This window comes from Rattus rattus, chromosome 3, assembly GCF_011064425.1.
Source record: "Rattus rattus isolate New Zealand chromosome 3, Rrattus_CSIRO_v1, whole genome shotgun sequence".
Classification (NCBI taxonomy): domain Eukaryota; kingdom Metazoa; phylum Chordata; class Mammalia; order Rodentia; family Muridae; genus Rattus; species Rattus rattus.
The window spans coordinates 33,700,383-33,718,833 of NC_046156.1; the positions used below are offsets into that span (position 1 = coordinate 33,700,383).

An 18,451-nucleotide genomic window follows, 5' to 3' on the forward strand; every position below is an offset into this window, starting at 1 on the left:
AGTACCTCTGGATCCATGGGTGGGTACCTCCGTCCTTTGCTCTTCCCGAGACATTTGGTTTTCCCTCCTTCCAGTAGTTGACACCAAAAGCCTTTTTGAGGATCAAACCTAAAACATGTAAGAATTGCAAAATATACTCAGTAAAGAGCCTTACCAGTCAGATAAAGGCGATGCAGACTTGTATGTCTGTTGCTTTAACTTAATTCATTTCTACAGCTGTTCAGCTGATTTTAGAAATGATAATCGACATTAAAGTGCTACGTTTTACTATATATTTTCAAATAGTTCTACTCTACAGGAAAGGCACGTACACTTTCAGTACAATTTTATGCTGAGATTTTAGTTATGAGTCTATTAAACAAAAAACCCAAATGACAAAACACTAAAAGTACAGCCTGCATATAAAAGGCCTTTGGATATTTTGTTTACCTCTGATTGTGATTTGCTCCTCAAAATATGCCGAGAGATTTCTAAGAAATCATTTAATTGGTTACTTTCAGGGAACTAGATTTTATATAGATGTACTTGTAAGGTAGAGTGGTCCCTCAGAGTAGGAATAGGACATAACATAAACACCAAATTTTCACTACACAGAGGGGGAGGTAGGGGTGAGAGGGATGTGCCTCTGGGTCAGGCAGGGGCAGCCAGCAGAAGCATCAGCAGCGGGTGACTTTTATCAGGAGAGGGTTTTTAAGGAATCAAAGGGGGGTCTGTGCTTCAATGAATTGGTAAGCCCTGATCGGACATGCTAGCCAAATAATGACTTGTGATTGTTTGGCCTTCGTTTTTGGTCTCAGGAGTGAGTCAGTGAGCAAATAAGGGGATGGATCTGGGGAACTAGCTTCAGGAATGGAATCTAATGGTCTTCATCAAGGGAGAGGAGGAAGGGAAAAGGGCGAATCTGTCAGCGTCATATTCACCCTACTCAGGCATGTTTGAGAGCTCTTTAACACTATCCTGTGTACAAGTATAATTAAACTTTCTAATTTGGAAAAAGGCCGCATTTTATTTTACAGTTAATTTTTTTCTTACAACTTCCAAGAAGTAAATAAAAATGTAACAGGATGGTTTAAATCTATTTGTATGCTATTTCGTTTAATCCTTCAATTAAATTTTGGAGGTCTCTCACAATTAAACAATTTAAAACATTCAACAATATCGCATTGTGCTTAGAAAGAATAAACTTGTCCTACTCAAACATGGTTTTATTTAACTGGATTCCTATGTCTTTATATCTTTTTAAAGTGTAAAGCTGTAACTCATTGTAGTGTTTTCAGACAACAGGAGCCATAAGCTAGAGAATAAAATGTAGCTCTCTCCTCGCATGTTGTTGAAGGCAGACAGTCCTGTTGGATGATTCTCACAGCTGTACTTCTGTACTCAAAGATTTATCAGCTTCTATCATATGCTATACATCCCCAAACTATTTCACCTTCAGACCGGGAAGAAATCATACTCAACTATGTATAGATTCAATACCTTGCTGTAATAATACTGAGAAATTTCACAAAGTAGTTATTTTAAAGAAATTCAAGTATTTTTTTTTTCTGGGTAGAACACTGCACTAATAGCATCCTGCTAAAAACCCAATCATTAGAAATAATCATTAAAAGGGAATGTCAACTTTATGAAGGAATGCATTCCAATTCTCTAAAACTCATCATAAGCCAAGGCAGAACATCTATGTCATACATTGGGGTGTTTCTGACTCTACTTCTTTGCACTTGTCAAAGTCAAACATTAAACCACCATTTGCCGGAGAACACATTGCTGTGATCTTTAAAGTCATTTGCAAAAATGACAACGAAATAAAATAAAATATAAAATAAAATAGTATCTGGATTTTCCATATTGACCTTGAACACAGTAGATGCCATGACTAAATGGACTCCATAATCCTCAGCTCCTTCTCCTGGAAACTCTATTTATAGAGCGGCAAGTACCAAATTACAGCCATATGTAGATTGAGATCCATGCTGTGATTGACATCATAGTGACACACATAGCTATTTCTGAGGGTAAAAGGACTGAGAGCCCACCTCTCGGCGCACAGACACTGAGTGTGGTTGATCAGTGGTTCCACCAAGGCTCAGAGGATGTGATGGATTCCCTGTTTTTGTTTTTGTTTTTGTCTTTTTTTTCCATTGATTGAAACAAAACCATTTCAAAATATAGAAGCATAGAAACACACAATTCCACTGTCGCTAGTGTAGTTTTTCAGGCACTTTTCTTTTTAATGGGCAAATTAACTTAATTAAAATCAGGCAAAATGAACAAGGTCATATTCAGAAAAGTGTCCCTGGTTTTCTCAAGAAAGGGATAGCCTTCTGTTAATGAGAGGTTCTTTCTGGTTCTTTATAAGTGGGGCAGTTGAACATCAAGACTTCCGTAGAGAAGAAACGAATGTCACCCACATGACTGAAGCCTCTCCGGCCTGTTGCTCAGCTTCTGCATGTGGGGAACACATCAACTCAGATGTTGGTGTCCCTACTGTCAACTCAGCCAGCCATCTAGCCAGGTGACATTTAGGGTTTAAACTTCAGAGCGCCCAGTGTATGTTCTCCTTGTCATATCTTTGCACTTGCTATGCTGATCCAGCCAAAGGGCTGCAGGTGAATGTGATCCTTCTAACTCCAACCTACCCCAGGGAACAGAAAACTGAGCACAAACTACCAGCAGAGGCATAATCACACACATGCACGCACGCACGCACGCACGCACGCACGCACGCACGCACGCACGCACACTATAGCTCCAATCAGCCCCACTAAGTCGATGGGGAGCAAGATGTCTACCGCAGTGACCTCAAAGACTGATCAACCATACACAACAGTCCAAGCAATAAGTCTGTTTTTGCAAAGGAGGACAAAGCAAGAGCGTTAGGGAGAGATCGCAGGCAATGCCTGGCACACGCCAACCTCCATGCAAAGCATCCTCACGCCTACGGTTGCAGCCGGCTGCAGATAAATTGGACTTTGGGAGATCCCTGCTGGCAGACACTGTCCTTGTCTCTGGGGCCTGGAAAGGAAGCAGTGCTGTAGCTTCGACCCAATCAGATCCCTAAGACACAGAAACTCTAATGCTATTTTATTTCTACGGCTGCAACTTAGTTACAAGAGAAAAGATGTGTGGCCTAATTGTTTTGTGTAAAGCCAAATACATGGGAATTTCTGTTGAGCACTAACAAGATAGGAAAAATGAAAGAATGAACCAAATAAGAAGGGGGAAATTTAAATTTATCGCTATGGGACCTGCTGCATGCATAAAACATGGAAAAGGTTTGCATTTTTGTTGCTCAGCAGATGTTTTAGAAAGATGAAGCATAATTGACTGGGATGTAAAGTTAATTAGTTGCAGAATATTTTGTTGCCCCGGGCCCATTCCTATAACGCGATAGCACCTGCAATTTGCCTCTGTGCATATGTGTACTCCTTTATGGTGGGAGGACATTTTCCTTTAGCTTCCTTTCCTGACCTATTGTTAGAGAGACCTGATCCATGCTCCACAGGTTGTCCTGCTACACGTTACCAATTAAAATCAGATACGTCGGTCGTCAAATGGATAAAAGAAGACAGAGCCATTTTCAACCTGAACTTTCCAATCTGCTCCCTGTGTACCACATCCTTCCTCCACTTCTCATTAATTTCCCAAGAGGGGAAAAAATAAATCAGCCTGCTGTGCAAAACGAGATGGGGACATCCGCAGCACGATGGCCCTAAACAGTGTTTTCTGCCTCAGGATGAGAATACTTAATGGCATTAAGGCTGACTACAACACTGGTAACAGAACTGAAGCATCTGGATGCGTGCTGACAGAATCTTTCCTCGATGGTGGTGTGAGGTCTCAGGGTAAGCTGCTGCTATTTCTTGTTCTGCACAGCAGATGCCATGAGTCAAAACTTTGTTCAGACTGAAGATGGAGCGATCGTGAATACTGATGGTCCTTTTTAAAGGATAGGGTTTTTGTTACCCTGACTCTTTGGGGTCCTGTCCCATGTACTGCATCGCTAACGTCATAAACTCTAGCAGTCAGATCTTCTCTAGGTCATATCAATTCATTGTCTTGTGATTTCTAACAGTCACGAACTTGTGGACATAATATTCAAAGCCTTTTCAAATAATTGACCAGCGACACTTAGGACACAGGTTGGCGAGCATTTGACTTTATTTTGCCAAGCATCACCACGATAGTTAAATTCTGTGATATGTGAGGTATATATTAAATCCATTTATTTTGCACTTGTTTGTAAACTCCTTCATAAGTATGACTTTACAGGTTTATTGAGCCATAAGCAACTATTTGCAGCAAACAGGACAGACGCATTACCTAGGCTACTGCTGAGAAGGGCAAGATATGCCAACATCAATAACTATTAATGCAAAACGCATTATGGGAAGCTTTGTCTACTCCATCAACGAGGGCATGCCTGGTGCTGCTGTCATTTCCATGTGTAGGTAAGAACTTCATTAGGATTGTTTTAGTGGATAAGGAAAAACCCAATCTCATTACTGCTTTTCCTGTCCCTCCATTACCCTCTCTAATTGTCTAATTGCTGAGTCTAATCTGCTGTGAACTGGGAAATTATATAATCAGGCTTGTTAGAATTTCATCTAAAATTTAATAGGCTTTATATCAAAGCTTGGGGGGAGTCTTTTGTGAGTAAAGTACGTGCCCTTTTAAAGTGTGTTTCAGTTGCTTGGAGCACTTCTTTTTGTTAACTTGCTTCCCTGATTTTAAAATTGCTTGAATAGCTATGTCTGCTCTCCCAGGGTGAGACGGACACATGGCCATTCCACATGCCCTGTTGGAACACAGCGTGTCCCCTTTGGCCAGAGATGAGTTTGCATCTCCATATCTTGAATTTGGACCTGATTAACAGACCTTTGTGCCCAACAGAGTGAAGCAAGCTCTGTGGCTGTCAAGTCTATGTCACAGAAGTCATGGTGATCTTAGACCACGAGGTCTCTCTTCCAGACACGAGGAGAGGCTACATGGAGAATCCTCATGCTGCTAACCACTCAGTCTTAGATTCTGTAGCCAAAGATTGAGTGAGGAAGCAGGCAGATAATTGCATGCTTGGCCATTTGAGTCACATCCAGCTTCTCGAGTCTTTCCAGTGACTGTCTCACACATCAGTGGGTGGGATAAACCAGTCCTCAGTGCATAACTTTCTAAACTTTGACCTACAAAGCCTGCACCATAACAAAAGGGCTGATGTCATATGCTGAAATACAATTTTCTAATTTCTTTAGAGACTCAGTTGTGTCCTGTGATGTTCTGTTCTGGAAACTGCCTTATGAGAGGATGTTTTTGCTCAAGCAGACATGTGGGGAGGAAGTTTTGCTAAGAACAGACACGTGATGCTTTTCTGGAGGCAGCCTAGAAAGAGGGCATGTGATGGTTTGCTAGAGTGAATGCTTGAGAGAATATGTGATGTCTAGAAAGGATAGCCCAATGGAGAGTAGACAATGATGAATGATATTGGTACACCTTGTCATTCTTTGCTGGTCATTTTGGGGCTGTGCTGACAGTGGTCTTTGATTATGATTGCTGGGTGGTATTGGTAGGCCTTACCATTCCTTGTTGGTCATCATTTGTCATGAGTTCAGAGAGTGAAACACACCAGAAACCGTCTGGTGATGTTATGGTGCTTTCTGAGGCTTCTTACCACTTCTGTGGATTTGGGCCAATTGGCAGAACCTTAGGGTTTCTTCTAAACCAACCTACAATCGCTGATTCATAAATGGTGTTTGGGAGTGGATCAAGCTGCCTCTGCCGATTCAAATGAGCTGAACTTCTGATATCCAGATACCACAAATTAGATCGCTCCACAAAAACATTTCTAAATAGGTCCACATCCTCCTTTGCTTTATTAACTTTTCCTTTCCACTACCTCTGGTGGGCCATAGGCTAGAAGGGAGGTTAAAGTATTTAGGAACTCTTATTAAATATGTTTTTAAAAAAAATCTAAGTTTTTAATATGCCATTGGGTTAGCAATGGTTTGTGATTACCATGCTGTATGATTCCATTTAAATATAAAAATAAATAAACAGAATAAGACCTTATCATGTAATGGCTGCCAGTGAGGCTAAAACTTTCCATCTTGGAGGCAAACTTCTTAGGACATAGGATGGGAAAAAATGAGGAGAAACAACAAGATATTTTAAGACAGGGTATTTGCAGGGATGTTCTAACACAGTGGTTCTCAACTTTCCTAGTACAGTAATCCTATAATACAGTTTCTCAGGATGTAGTCATCCCCCATCACCACCACAAAATATGTCTGTTGCTACCTCACCAATGTAATACTGCTACTGTTGTGAATCGTAACGTAAATGTCTGTATTCTCTTTTGGTCTATGGCAACCCCTGTGAGAGGGTCATTCGTCCACAAAAGGGATTGCAACCCACTGTTTGTTAACTGTTCTAAGGGGAGGCAAACATTCCATCCTTCAGGGAAACCCCTTGAGACAGGAAATGAGCAACTCGAAATAGGTTCCGGAAGTCCCTAAAACTACTGACCAGATTCACTAGGTTTTCCCCCACCCCAAAGTTTATGAACAATAAGACTTCTGAGAGTCACTCTCAAAGGAGCTTCCGTGCAATGCTTAGACCAAGCAGCCTGGCAGAGTAGAGATCAGTCAAGCAACCTTGAGGAAACAGAAACCAGAGAAGCAGCTTGGAACAAACAGGCACCAGTCAAACAAAGGCCACTGAGTTACCTGGAGGATCCTCTGATTAACTGTGGCACCAGTATGGAGCACCCTCCCACCTGTAGAGCTGCCCGCAAGGTGGGCAAGGTGCTCCAGGTTTCCAGCTCTCATCACCTGTTCTGGGACAGACTTGTAGTGACAACAGTGGTCTTAGAGTTACTTCTGCTTCTCTCTTAACCCCAATAAACCCCATTGGTTCACAAAATTGACTTCAGTGCTATCTGTAGCTTTCTCTGTTGTCAGTCCCCTCTCTGGGAAAAAGCGAGGTTTGCTCAGATCTGCCCAGGAACAGCGTCACACAACGTATATGAATGCACATCTCCAAAGCTATTCTAAATACTGCTCCCTGTCTCACAGAGTTCCAAAGTTCCCTTCTAGCTTGCATCCGGAAGGCAAACCTTTTTCACCTTCGTGGTTTCAGGCATTAGGTCTCCGTATACAAGGAATGTAAATAAAATGTCTGAATAAACTTATTTTGGAGGACAACTCAAAAACAAACAGATTTATCATGATATAAAACACCTATTATACTTTATAATGCAAAGTGTTCCTGTTATTCAAAAGGGGACACCTCATGAGTAATGAGAATATTTCTTTGACTGTGTCTGAGTAGCAGAATGATGTATAAATTCATAGCTAGTATTAATGATGCTCTATACATCAGTGATAATTTATGAGGGCAAATAATGGGAGTGAAATCAAGCATGAGAATGGACTCACGTCAGTGCCTCAGAGTAATTATAATGAGGTGTAACTCCTAGAAACTTCTGGACTTCATCCATCACCGTTGCTGGGTCAGATCTCAGCTGTTGTCCATCAATAATTAGCAACTGCAAAGCCAAAAATAGTCACTTTATGAAGAATAAAACTGAGTTAAATCAACCAAACTGCCCCTTTTGACCTGGTATGGCATTAATAAGTCAGGTCACTTTGAGAAGAAAACACGTACTATATAAAATACAGATAAATGTTGCTCTTCTAGCTTCTTTCCTAATCAGTAATAATTAAATATTTATATAGGCAAGTGTGCATGTGTGTGTGTGTGTGTGTGTGTGTGTGTGCGCTCGCACACGCGCGCATGAGAGTTATTAACTCAGTTTAGTTTATTCTTAAGCAGAAATAAACATAAATGTTGCTTTTGAATTTTCATAAGGGCAGAGGTTTCCCACCTGTAGTGCGTATCAACAGTAGGCTAACCATCCAGCCTACTAAATGCCGTCACTAACCTTGGGGACCAGTGGCTAAAGAGTGAACACCCAAGGGAAAACCCCAGCTAGTCTTACAAAACATGATTGGGGATGGAAGGAAAACATTTGTTTCTGACTTTCTCATCTTGGGTAACTGCTGGAGAACATTGGACTCACCCAAGGGGATGTGTAAAAGAGTGTTAATATCAAAGTCCGCTTGAAGCTTTTACTGGCTAGTTTTGTGTGTCAACTTGACACAAGCTGGAGTTATCACAGAAAAGGAGCCTCAGTTGAGGAAATGCCTTCATGAGATCCAGCTGTGAGGCGTTTTCTCAACTAGTGGTCAAGGTGGTAGGACCCAGCCCATTGTGGTTGGTGCCATCCCTGGGCTGGTAGTCTTGGGTTCTATAAGAAAACAAGCTGAGCAAGCCAGGGGGAAGCAAGCCAATAAGTAACATCCCTCCATGGCCTCTGCATCAGCTCCTGCTTCCTGACCTGCTTGAGTTCAAGTCCTGACTTCCTTTGGTGATGAACAGCAATGTTGAAGTGTAAGCTGAATAAACCCTTTCCTCCCTAACTTGCTTCTTGGTCATGATGTTTGTGCAGGAATAGAAACCCTGACTAAGACAGAGCTTAAATCACACCCTGGACACAGAGGATGTGGATGTTTTTCTCAAATCTTGCTATATAGTTTATCCCATGTCTGCTGGGCCTTTCCCTTTGCGGCCATCCAGTTTAAGAACTTTCCTAATAAGATTCCCACATGAAAGAGAAACAGCGGGGATGGAAAACGGAAACTTCTACAAACTGTTTGGCTGACTGGCTTATCAACTAGTTGTTGAGAGTTTGTAATTTTGAATTATGTGACACTTCCTTCGTGTCAATGTATTCCTTGAAGCCAACTGACAATCAAGAGAGTTTCCTAAATATGTGTTTCAGAGCCATCTGACTGAATTGTGTGGCATTAATAAAGTGAGACTATGTAAAAACCCACAGTTCTTATTGTCTCCATTCTCTCTGTTATAGTTCATCACGTTTTCTGTTTGGCAGTGAGGTGCAATTGCGGTGTGATAAATGGAACCTAATTTCATGCTATTACCTGGGAAGTAGAAAAGTAGGCCAGCCATCTTTCTATATGTACTGCATACCACCCAGGCACCAGACATCGCCTCTGCAATGTTTTTAAATCAGGAGGGGCCCAGTGTCCTGTCGTGATAACTTCATAGAAATTGAACCTTAGGGCAGCCGGATCTTCATGAGATCGTTGGTGCTTTAAAGGAAAAGCGAAGTACAGAATTAGATTGTTTTTCTAATGTTTGAATAAGGGTGTGTGCCCAACTATGCATTGGGCACATCATTTATTTTAAAAACAAGGTTTTCACTAAATATCAATTGATATACAGATATATTTGCAGTTGTTTTGCTTTAAAACATTTAGGCAAAAGGCAGAGATAGTTTGAAAGGATTGTCTACCAGGGTCTGCTTAGAAATGAAAGCACATCAAGGACAGAAAAATTAAGCTTGACATGCAGAAATTTAGATGGGCAGAGGTGAGCCCACATGTGCTCGGGTTGTTTCTCTCTGTGGCAGGTCCTACGCATGCGGTCCCCTCCCTCGGATTCTGATTGCTAACCACTGCTTTGATGTCCTATTCAGGTTAAGGTTGTCCACAGTGCTTCTGCTCTGTGGGCCTCCACACAAACACTACTTCACTCCTGCTTTTCAGTATCAAGGTCTAGGAGACTTTCCCACACAAGTACCATTTGGCCAAGTAACAAAGCCCAATTAAATGAGAGAAAAGTTTAATAACACGGTTGTTTGAAAATGTATTAGTCTCATCACTAGAACAAAAAAAACTGATAGATTTTTAATATAAGAAGATATGAATCACAATTGTTGTCTTTAAAGAAATGAAACCTAGTATGGGAGACAGTTGTGTAATAATTTAAAAACAAAGCCACGTATTTGACTGATGTAGAAGAAGTTACTTAATGGTGACAACCAGGCCAATAAAGGAGCAATCCAGACTGCAAATGAAGGCAACATTAATAACAAGTGAAGCTTTTGTGTTAAAAAACATAACAAGAAATCTTCCAATATTAAGAGATTAAGAAGAGAGAGAGAGAGAGAGAGAGAGAGAGAGAGAGAGAGAGAGAGAGAGAGAGGGCTAATGCCAGGTAAGTGTGAGTTGAGATGGATAAGGTGTGTGCATGTATATGAACTGGTGTTGCATAATATCTAAAAGTTAATAAAAATAGCATCTAGCCTGGAAAAACCATGGTAAGATGTATGGCCTGCTAGGTTTGCCAATGGCTGGTCTCTTTTATGTTAGAAGTAAGTCTTGCTTGGAAACTATTCTGTAAAAATCTAACTTAGTGAGAGGTCAAAAATCAAGAGTCCTATTTAAACCACCTGAAGAATGAAGCTAGTATTTCGTTTTAAGCATCATGCTGGATACATGTATGCAAATTACATGATCGGTCTAATCAAGAAACATATATGGATTCCAGAAATATAGGAAGTAATTGTAAATATTCAGTGTATGCATATTAATAGAATACAGCAGGGCTAAAATACCAGTCACAAGAAGGGACACAAGTGTTCTCAATCTGGTCTTACTGACTTATGCAAGTTTAGCATTGAATTTTCTTTATGTCCCTGCAACTAACATTAGCATAGAAATATGACCAGAAAGCCACAAAGGAACATATTTTACGAAAAAAATAGCACTTCAGCTCCTCTGTGTGGTCCATTATAAAAATGTGGGCTAGAAATTACAGTGGCAGGTGACATTCGTGAGGGTTTCTGACGCACACCTGCTGAGCTTCAGATTTATGGCCCTTACTGAAAAGACAGGTCCACCTAAGTAATAGGCTACATTATTTTGAAATGTGGAGCAGTTTGGGGCCCTAGCCATGGCAATACAGGCAATAAAAAGTATTATCAGAAAAAAATAATTTCCTTAAACCTGTGTATTCAAAGAATTTATTTGGAAAGCAGTCAGAGATAAGCACTGGACTATGTGCGTTCTATTTCACTCAAGTGATTTAATCTATAGAGGACATACATTTCAGTCTATCCTAAATAGATTAAGCATTTGGCATTCTCACAAATATTTGAATTTAAAACTTTTGATTAAGGTTTACATCTCAGTGTTTTGGTAGTTTTTTTAATTAACTTTATTACAAAACTCTTGCAAATAAAATCCCACACACCCAAGTTAACAGAATCCTAGGTTTACACATCTTAATGAACTTCTAAACAGTTAGAATAGGCATTCTGAAGATGTGGGACTTCTTCACATTGGACTTTATATTTTCACTATAGAATATACTGAAAGCACTTATGCACCAACACAAGCAAAAATTACCATGACAGAGTTAGAAATTGATGCCATATTCTCTTTCATAGCTCATGTTCATTTGCTATACTCAGTCCTGCAGCCCTTAATATTTATACATCCCTTAACAGTTATGCATGGTATCCAGTATGTGCTGGCTAAGTTTTCTGTCAACTTGATACAGGATAGTCATATGAAAGGAGAGAACCCACAGTTAAGACATCTCAAAAAAATCTGACTCTAGAGTATTTTCATAATTAATGATTAATGGGGAAGTGTCCAACCTATCATGGGTGCGGTTTTCCCTGGGCTGATAGTTCTGGGTTATGTTAGAAAACAAGCTGACCCAGCCTGTATGATCTGCCCCCCACAGCACTCCAGCCTGCCCTGTCCCCCCCCCCAGCCTCTATATCAGCTCCTACCTCTAGGTTCCTGCCTTGTTTGAGTTCCTGGACTCAGATGAACAGTGATGTGGAAGCATGAAGCAAAGGGCTTCATTGTAGCAACAATATCCCTCACTAAGACACACCCGTATATCATGATAGGGAGGATTTTTACCCCTTATATGTTTTTCATTTATTTTTAGCATAAAAGTATACATTTTGCTTCTGTCAGTGAAATATGAATAATGAAACTGAGAGTCAATAACTGTAGAAATTTTTTAAAAAGTCAATAAAATATTTTTCACTATGAGATCACTGTCTAATTTTTAAAAAGAAGATGCTTTGTAAAAATATCTCACTGCTGAGTGCTGTACAATTGTGTTTTTAGGCTGGCTCACTTCTTTTGTTTATTTTACATACACCAAAGTGTTTAAAGCTTGTTTGTAATTACTTGTAATAGTCCTACAGCTTTTTAGTTGAAATACAACCCCCCAAACTATCTCCCATACTTATAGAGAGACTGGGTGCTGTTTTCTAACACTGGGAATTTGTACACTGCAGATTTTGGAAGTAGTTTGAGTTTGATGCAATTAAGGATTCTCTTCATGAACTAGAAAAAATATCAGTCACAGTACGGTTTAGAAGTAAAGTGTGATGATAATTTAAACAATGAGAAAGGAAACTCCAAAATCTGCATGGAGAACATGGATCAAAACCAAACTTTCTTTCACTTCAGCAAACGATTGATAATAAGTTACCAGCCTTTCCTATTTGTATTCTTTTATCTGACCTATGGGACAGAGAAAGGATGATAAGTAAGCTGTTTAACATTTGGGAAGGAGCACATCTGATTCTAGAGAATGGGTGGCTATACACAAGCCTTGATTCATTTCTCATCTGGGCTGTATCACGGCACATAAGGTCATTTTCCAAAGGAAAACAGTACATTGGACTCGGATAAGTTTTGCTCGTTTGTGTGTTTGTTGTCTGGTTTTGTTGTTGTCATTGTTTTGTTCGTTGGTTTGTTTTGTTTCTACTGGACAGCACCACGGTTAAAATGGCTAGATTTGTGATCAATAAAGGTAATAAGCCTGCTATTTTGAAAAATAAAAAAAGCCAATTAAACTGTTTAAAAGAAAGAAAAAGAAAAGGAAAAGAAAAGAAAGGAAAACAGAAGAGAAGAGAAGAGGAGAAGAGAAGAGAAGAGAAAAGAAAAGAAAACAAAACAAAAGAAAAGAAAGGAAAAGAACAGAAAAGAAAAGAAAAGAAACCACAGACAATTCTCCCTTCCTTAGTGGCCTTTAGCTTCTCTGCAAGGAATGGAGCTTTGAGAGGCCCTCCCTGGTGCAGGCTGAAGTCCTTCTCAGCCTTGATGTGCACAGTTCTTATTCAAGTCACCATAGCAGCTGCGACCTCGTGTGTGAACAGCTGTGCCATTTTCCAATATTCTCTGTTTTCTTTCTGATTATATTACTCAGCTTTATGGGTATGTATGGGAAAATATATTTCTGTTTGTTAAACTGCTTACCACAATTGTCTCATCCTGCATTCTTTTACAGAAGCGATTACCCATTTGCTGTCCTACTATGTATTTAATCCTTTACAGAAGCAATTATCCATTTGCTGTCCTGCTATGTCTTTAATCTTCCCTCTATCGAAACTTTCCATCTTAAATCATAGTCTCACCACCACAGAATATATTTCCTCTAAGCCCACATCTAATACTACATAGAAATGATGTGGGTTGTGTTTCCCATCTGAGTCACTCCTCTGAGTCCTGAGCAGTGGCTGCATACTACGCTTCTCCACCATTCGTGTACTCTCCAACTATACACACAGTTTTGTTCTTTTAACCCTATTGCTACTGGCCACACTCCCCACCCCCCACATCATTTAGCATGATGAGAGTAGTCCGGGCTTCTTTTGTGTATTTCCCTAATTTCATAGCAACTTGTTGGCCCTGCAGTCACGACCCCATTTGGCAGCATTGTGTTTGTCTGTGCATGGAGTCATTACGCTCACAAAGAAAGGTCTCTTTAATTCGTCTTTCTGTACATTTTTCATCTCTGGAAATGATCTTCCTATTTCTATCCCCTAGACTTCATGCCTCTGATTCATAAATCCTTGTCTCCAGCTCGGATTTCTCCCGAGAGTTTCATATGACTGACCCCAGTATACATATTAGCCCAGAGGTTTGTATGTCCCTACACACAATCATCTCCGAAAGTCTGCCATTCCAACTCTTACCCCCCTCCCACACCTGCCAGCACCCACAACCTCCTGTTTCCTTCTTCAGCATTTCTTCTTACATGGGGATATAGCTCTTCGTCCAGTGGAGAAACTTTGCTCATTCTCGAAACTTCTTCATCGAACTCTTTTGATTCTAATCCCTGAGCACATATACTTTATACTGCCTTCCGCGTCTACTCAATAGCTTTATCTACCTGTGATTTTTTAATAAGACCATTACATTAGCTTTGAGGACGCTATCTCTCAATGGTCTTTTGAACTGTCCCAATCTATATTTTAAACAGCAGATTTTACATTCCCTTAAGCAAACAGGGTACTGGTAGTTTTCACTTGCTCAGAAGTGGCAGCCCCATGAGCCCAGACTCAACTTTTCAAATCTCCACCTGGGTTTTCATAGGGGCTTTAAAATGTGATGTGAGTTTTTATAATCAAAAGGCTTTATAATATTACTCCTTTGTCATTGTCTTCTACTTCATACGGTTGATACCTACTTGTCCTTCAGTTTTAGCCCAAAGTTGATTTGGACTATAGAGAATGTTCTCAGCATACATTTGGAGAACCCCTCAAAGCACCCACACAAACAAATGCCAATCATATATTGTTATGTATAAAATTAGGATAAAACACTTCCATTAACAGCTTATAGATTAACATTATAATTAAATATAGCAGCACAATATCCAAATCTGTATTTGTTTTTTTTTTTTGGCTACTATTTAATAGGTATGGCTTCAATATACCTAAATATTTGGCAGTCAGTTTGAAAATATCCTTATAATCAATTGCAAAATCAGTAATAATAGTAGAAATGGTTTTAATGCACCAATTGTATTATTATCAGTTATGTTTTCAGAAAAAAATATATATATTGGAATTTTTGAGCCCTGTGTGATCTCATTTTGCCAGCAAAGAAGTACAATATGGGTCTTGTTCTTTTATTAATTAATCACTTCTTTTAATTTATGTTTTATTAACCTCTAATTGAGTTGGTTACACTTGTTGTGTAGTTGACTGTTGTTTCCTTTCCTTACTTGGTGACTGATACTATTATGTATTTACTTATCATGCTGGAGAACATGTGTAAATTAAAACACCAAGTAATTTTCCTTCTTAGAGATGCACTCCTCAGATTCTGACTTTTGGATTCAATACATTTTGACAAACCAACATTTTATATGTGTGTTTTGTTTGGGAAAAATGTTAATTCTTGTATTTATTACTTTCTCTGTTGTTTCATTGTTGAAATCCCTTAACCAATTCTGTATGAGTTAAATATTTAGGTCTTTGTAGTTGAATGAATGAATGTGTGGATAGATAGATAGATAGATAGATAGATAGATAGATAGATAGATATAGATAGATAGATGATGGATAGGCAGGTAGGTAGATAGACAGACAGACAGATAGGTAGGTAGTCAGATAGAAAGAGCTGATAGACACGTAATATTGTTTTAGGTTAAGATATTTTTACATTTGGCCCTTAAGTATATCTGAGTTTTATTTAATTATTAATTCAAGCTACAACGGAATGTACTCAGAACTATTTTTCTTCATTCATACCTGGTACCAGGAATACGCCCTGTCCGAGGGGTCTATGAGGATAGTGATGATCTTGGCTTTGGGAACAAGAGATGCAGCTCTCTTGGGAGCCTCTTCTGAGTGGAAGTAGTTAGCACTCTTTTCAAATAGGAAATCACTGGTAATGTTGGAAGGAGTGGGAAAGAAGTCCATATACCTGTAGGTAGAGAGAAATAATTAATCAATCTGAGAAGCACCTTTTATTCTGCTATACTCTGTAGGAGGGTTTGAAAAGGTTTTGCATTTTGTTTTTGCATCCAGTTGAAATCAGTGTGCTATAAAGTCAGCCAAATAGGCACCATGCTGTGTACTTCTCCTGTGAAAGAACCCCAAAGGTTATGCCCTTTGACCCATTTAAGGCAAAGGAAAGAGTGAGAAGGATTAAGTGAGTTGATAATAAATGATAGGGAAATACAGTGGATTGGAGCTGACGTTCTCTGCTATCACAAGCCAAATTTAAATCTACAGTTTATGCTATAAAATACAAAATCATGCAATCATCTTGACTGATACTTTAAATAGCGAATGCATGTTTGCAAATTTGAATACTAAGATTCTTAAGGTTAGATTCAAGTTCACAAAGACAGAAAGACATGTAAGTCAAAATAGCTATTAAAAATTAGACGGATTAAGGCAGAGATGTTCGTTCTCCTTTTTAACTTCTATAAAATTTAGTAGTATACGCAGTAATATCAGCCCATTATGATTTATGTAGAGTAATTAAGGGGATATTTCCTGCGAGTTGATCCTACAACGTCTCCATCGGTTCATTCCTCCATATGCTGTCAGAATGTCCCTCTGTGTGTAGATTATAGAATCAATATGTTCTGAGGCTAATTCAGTACAAGGCTCTAATTATGTGTGTAACCCTCTTTACAGCTCATCACTTCTCTCACCCTCCAATGTTCTAGAAAAAAAATAATGAGAGCAATTAAGAATTCATAGAAGACACTTATTTTCCTCGTTGACATTTGTTACTATGTTTCCCAAATGAAAAGTACTGAAGGATCTCATCTGTATTCTTGCTTTAAAAATCGTCCTCCATTTCAACTCAGAGATAAGGGAAAATTGCTTTTTTTTTCCTCTCTCTAATTTTCATGCAATTCAAAGTGTAAAAGTAAAATATGGCGGTAACACCTTAGATAGAGAGTGAACACCATTTCACTCAGGATGAGAAGTGAGATCAGGTCACTGGTGTGGCTCTTGTCAGGCCTTAATTCTAGAAGGTTCATGTGTTATGATAACACACAAAATAATATCCTACAAATTGTGCGTTGAAAGGAATTTTCCTCACATGAGATTTTTCCTATTTACCCAGGGAACAGAAATTAAATCTAGGATCATAATTTCTTGGAAAGTTGGGATACAGCCAGAAAAATAAAATTCACCAGAGTGAATACCATCTCCAATATTAAGTTTATTAATTTTAGCTTATGGAAAGTATTGTTATTTTAAGAGTTTTCTGTCATTTATCAAGTGCTAATTAATGCTTCTTTTGTGTGAGTGGAATTGATATAGTTTATGGAAAGCTCTATTATAATTTGCATGACAAATATTGCCTACATTGCAATCCAGCATGCACAGCTCATGTGGTTAATGAAGACACATGTTCCAGAGTACAAAATAAAACAACCCCAGGCATCACTGTGAAGACAAATTATATGTTTAACAAAATAAATGGAGGAACTGTAGTAAAAATAAGAGTATGCTTAAAGAGAATTTTAGATATCCTTATGAATAATTCTGATGAAAAAACACCCCACAATGTTTCTTTATTCAATCATATTAACTTACCAGAAAAATATTATCATTATTGCACTGCCCAAATCAAATTATAAGCAACACTGATTAAACATATCATCATTATAAATTAATTTCTAATTCACTGTGGTAGAATTGAGCATAACAAATTTATTCTGTAATTATGCAGATGCCATGCACACATCTGTAATTGCTCCACAATGATGGAGCACGTGCTAATAGTGAAGTTCATTCTTTTTGTTGTTATTCTTACCACTCAATTCCCTTGTGATAGTTGTTGCCGTTAAAAAATTGAACTTCTTCGAAGGTTTTCGGGCTAGGGAGATTGCTGATGATGGAAGGGTGCATAAGAAGAAATAAATAAAGCGCGGTTGTTCCTATTACAAAGAAAAGAAGACACATGTTATATGGCAGTGAAAGAGGAGATTAACATACCAATGTCAAAAATAAATATTTCATCGACCAATTCTTCCCAGTGTTTCCTTGCAGTTAACTAGGTTGCTTCATTGTCATAACAATAATAGTCCCCGTGACGCTATTTATCTATTGAATGAATGCTGCTACACAGCCAAAATAATGTGGATGGGAGACTCAGTTCAGGTAGAATTTCAGCAATCCGTGTTCAATTTCCCTCTGGAGTCGCGGGTGCAGAGAGCCTCTCTGTTTTCGGCACCTAAATCTGATGAATCATTTATTGATGTTTAATTTCAGTCAATTAGATCAATATACTCAATAAAGGCTGATGTGTCGTTTATTATACGTCACGGCAGTGACGATTGGTGATGATTCTTGATCAGCAAAGCACATGTGCTGACCGTAATAAACTTACATTCAGGTATGTACTTGATTCAAGTACATAGGTAACAGAAGGACCGAAAAGAGGCTCGAGTAGCTAAAGAAAGTCACTAACAATGGATTGAGGGAGCCATCACTTTGCTCGGAAAGTGTATTAAGCCTGTAAGATTGTGGGGCAAGTGGACCATGCTACCAGACAGAAGAACTGGTAAGATTGAGTGAGCTCAAACCCTGTGAATCTCAGAAATCAGAACAATAGGAGTGGGGCCACTCCCTGCTTAATTCTATGAGCTCTGGAACAAGTAAGCATGACGCCCCGCTGAGAGTCACATAGGGAAAACACCTTGAGTCCTTGCCTGTGCAAATAGAACATCACTATCATCCCAAACGGAGCGAATAGGAAACACCCACCCCTAAATCCCGCCCATTCCCCAAGGTTTATGA

The 18,451-nt window shown here is 39.1% G+C and overlaps 1 protein-coding gene across 1 annotated transcript in view; it reads right to left on the minus strand.

The window, feature by feature from the left end:
• Window positions 1-18,451, minus strand: part of LOC116895327 (bifunctional heparan sulfate N-deacetylase/N-sulfotransferase 4-like) — a 297,831-nt gene that overhangs the window by 2,729 nt on the left and 276,651 nt on the right. Inside the window, 5 exon segments of the mRNA XM_032896635.1 lie at window positions 6-108; window positions 7,434-7,543; window positions 9,000-9,170; window positions 15,434-15,608; window positions 17,466-17,589. Coding sequence (XP_032752526.1) covers window positions 6-108; window positions 7,434-7,543; window positions 9,000-9,170; window positions 15,434-15,608; window positions 17,466-17,589 — 683 coding nt within the window.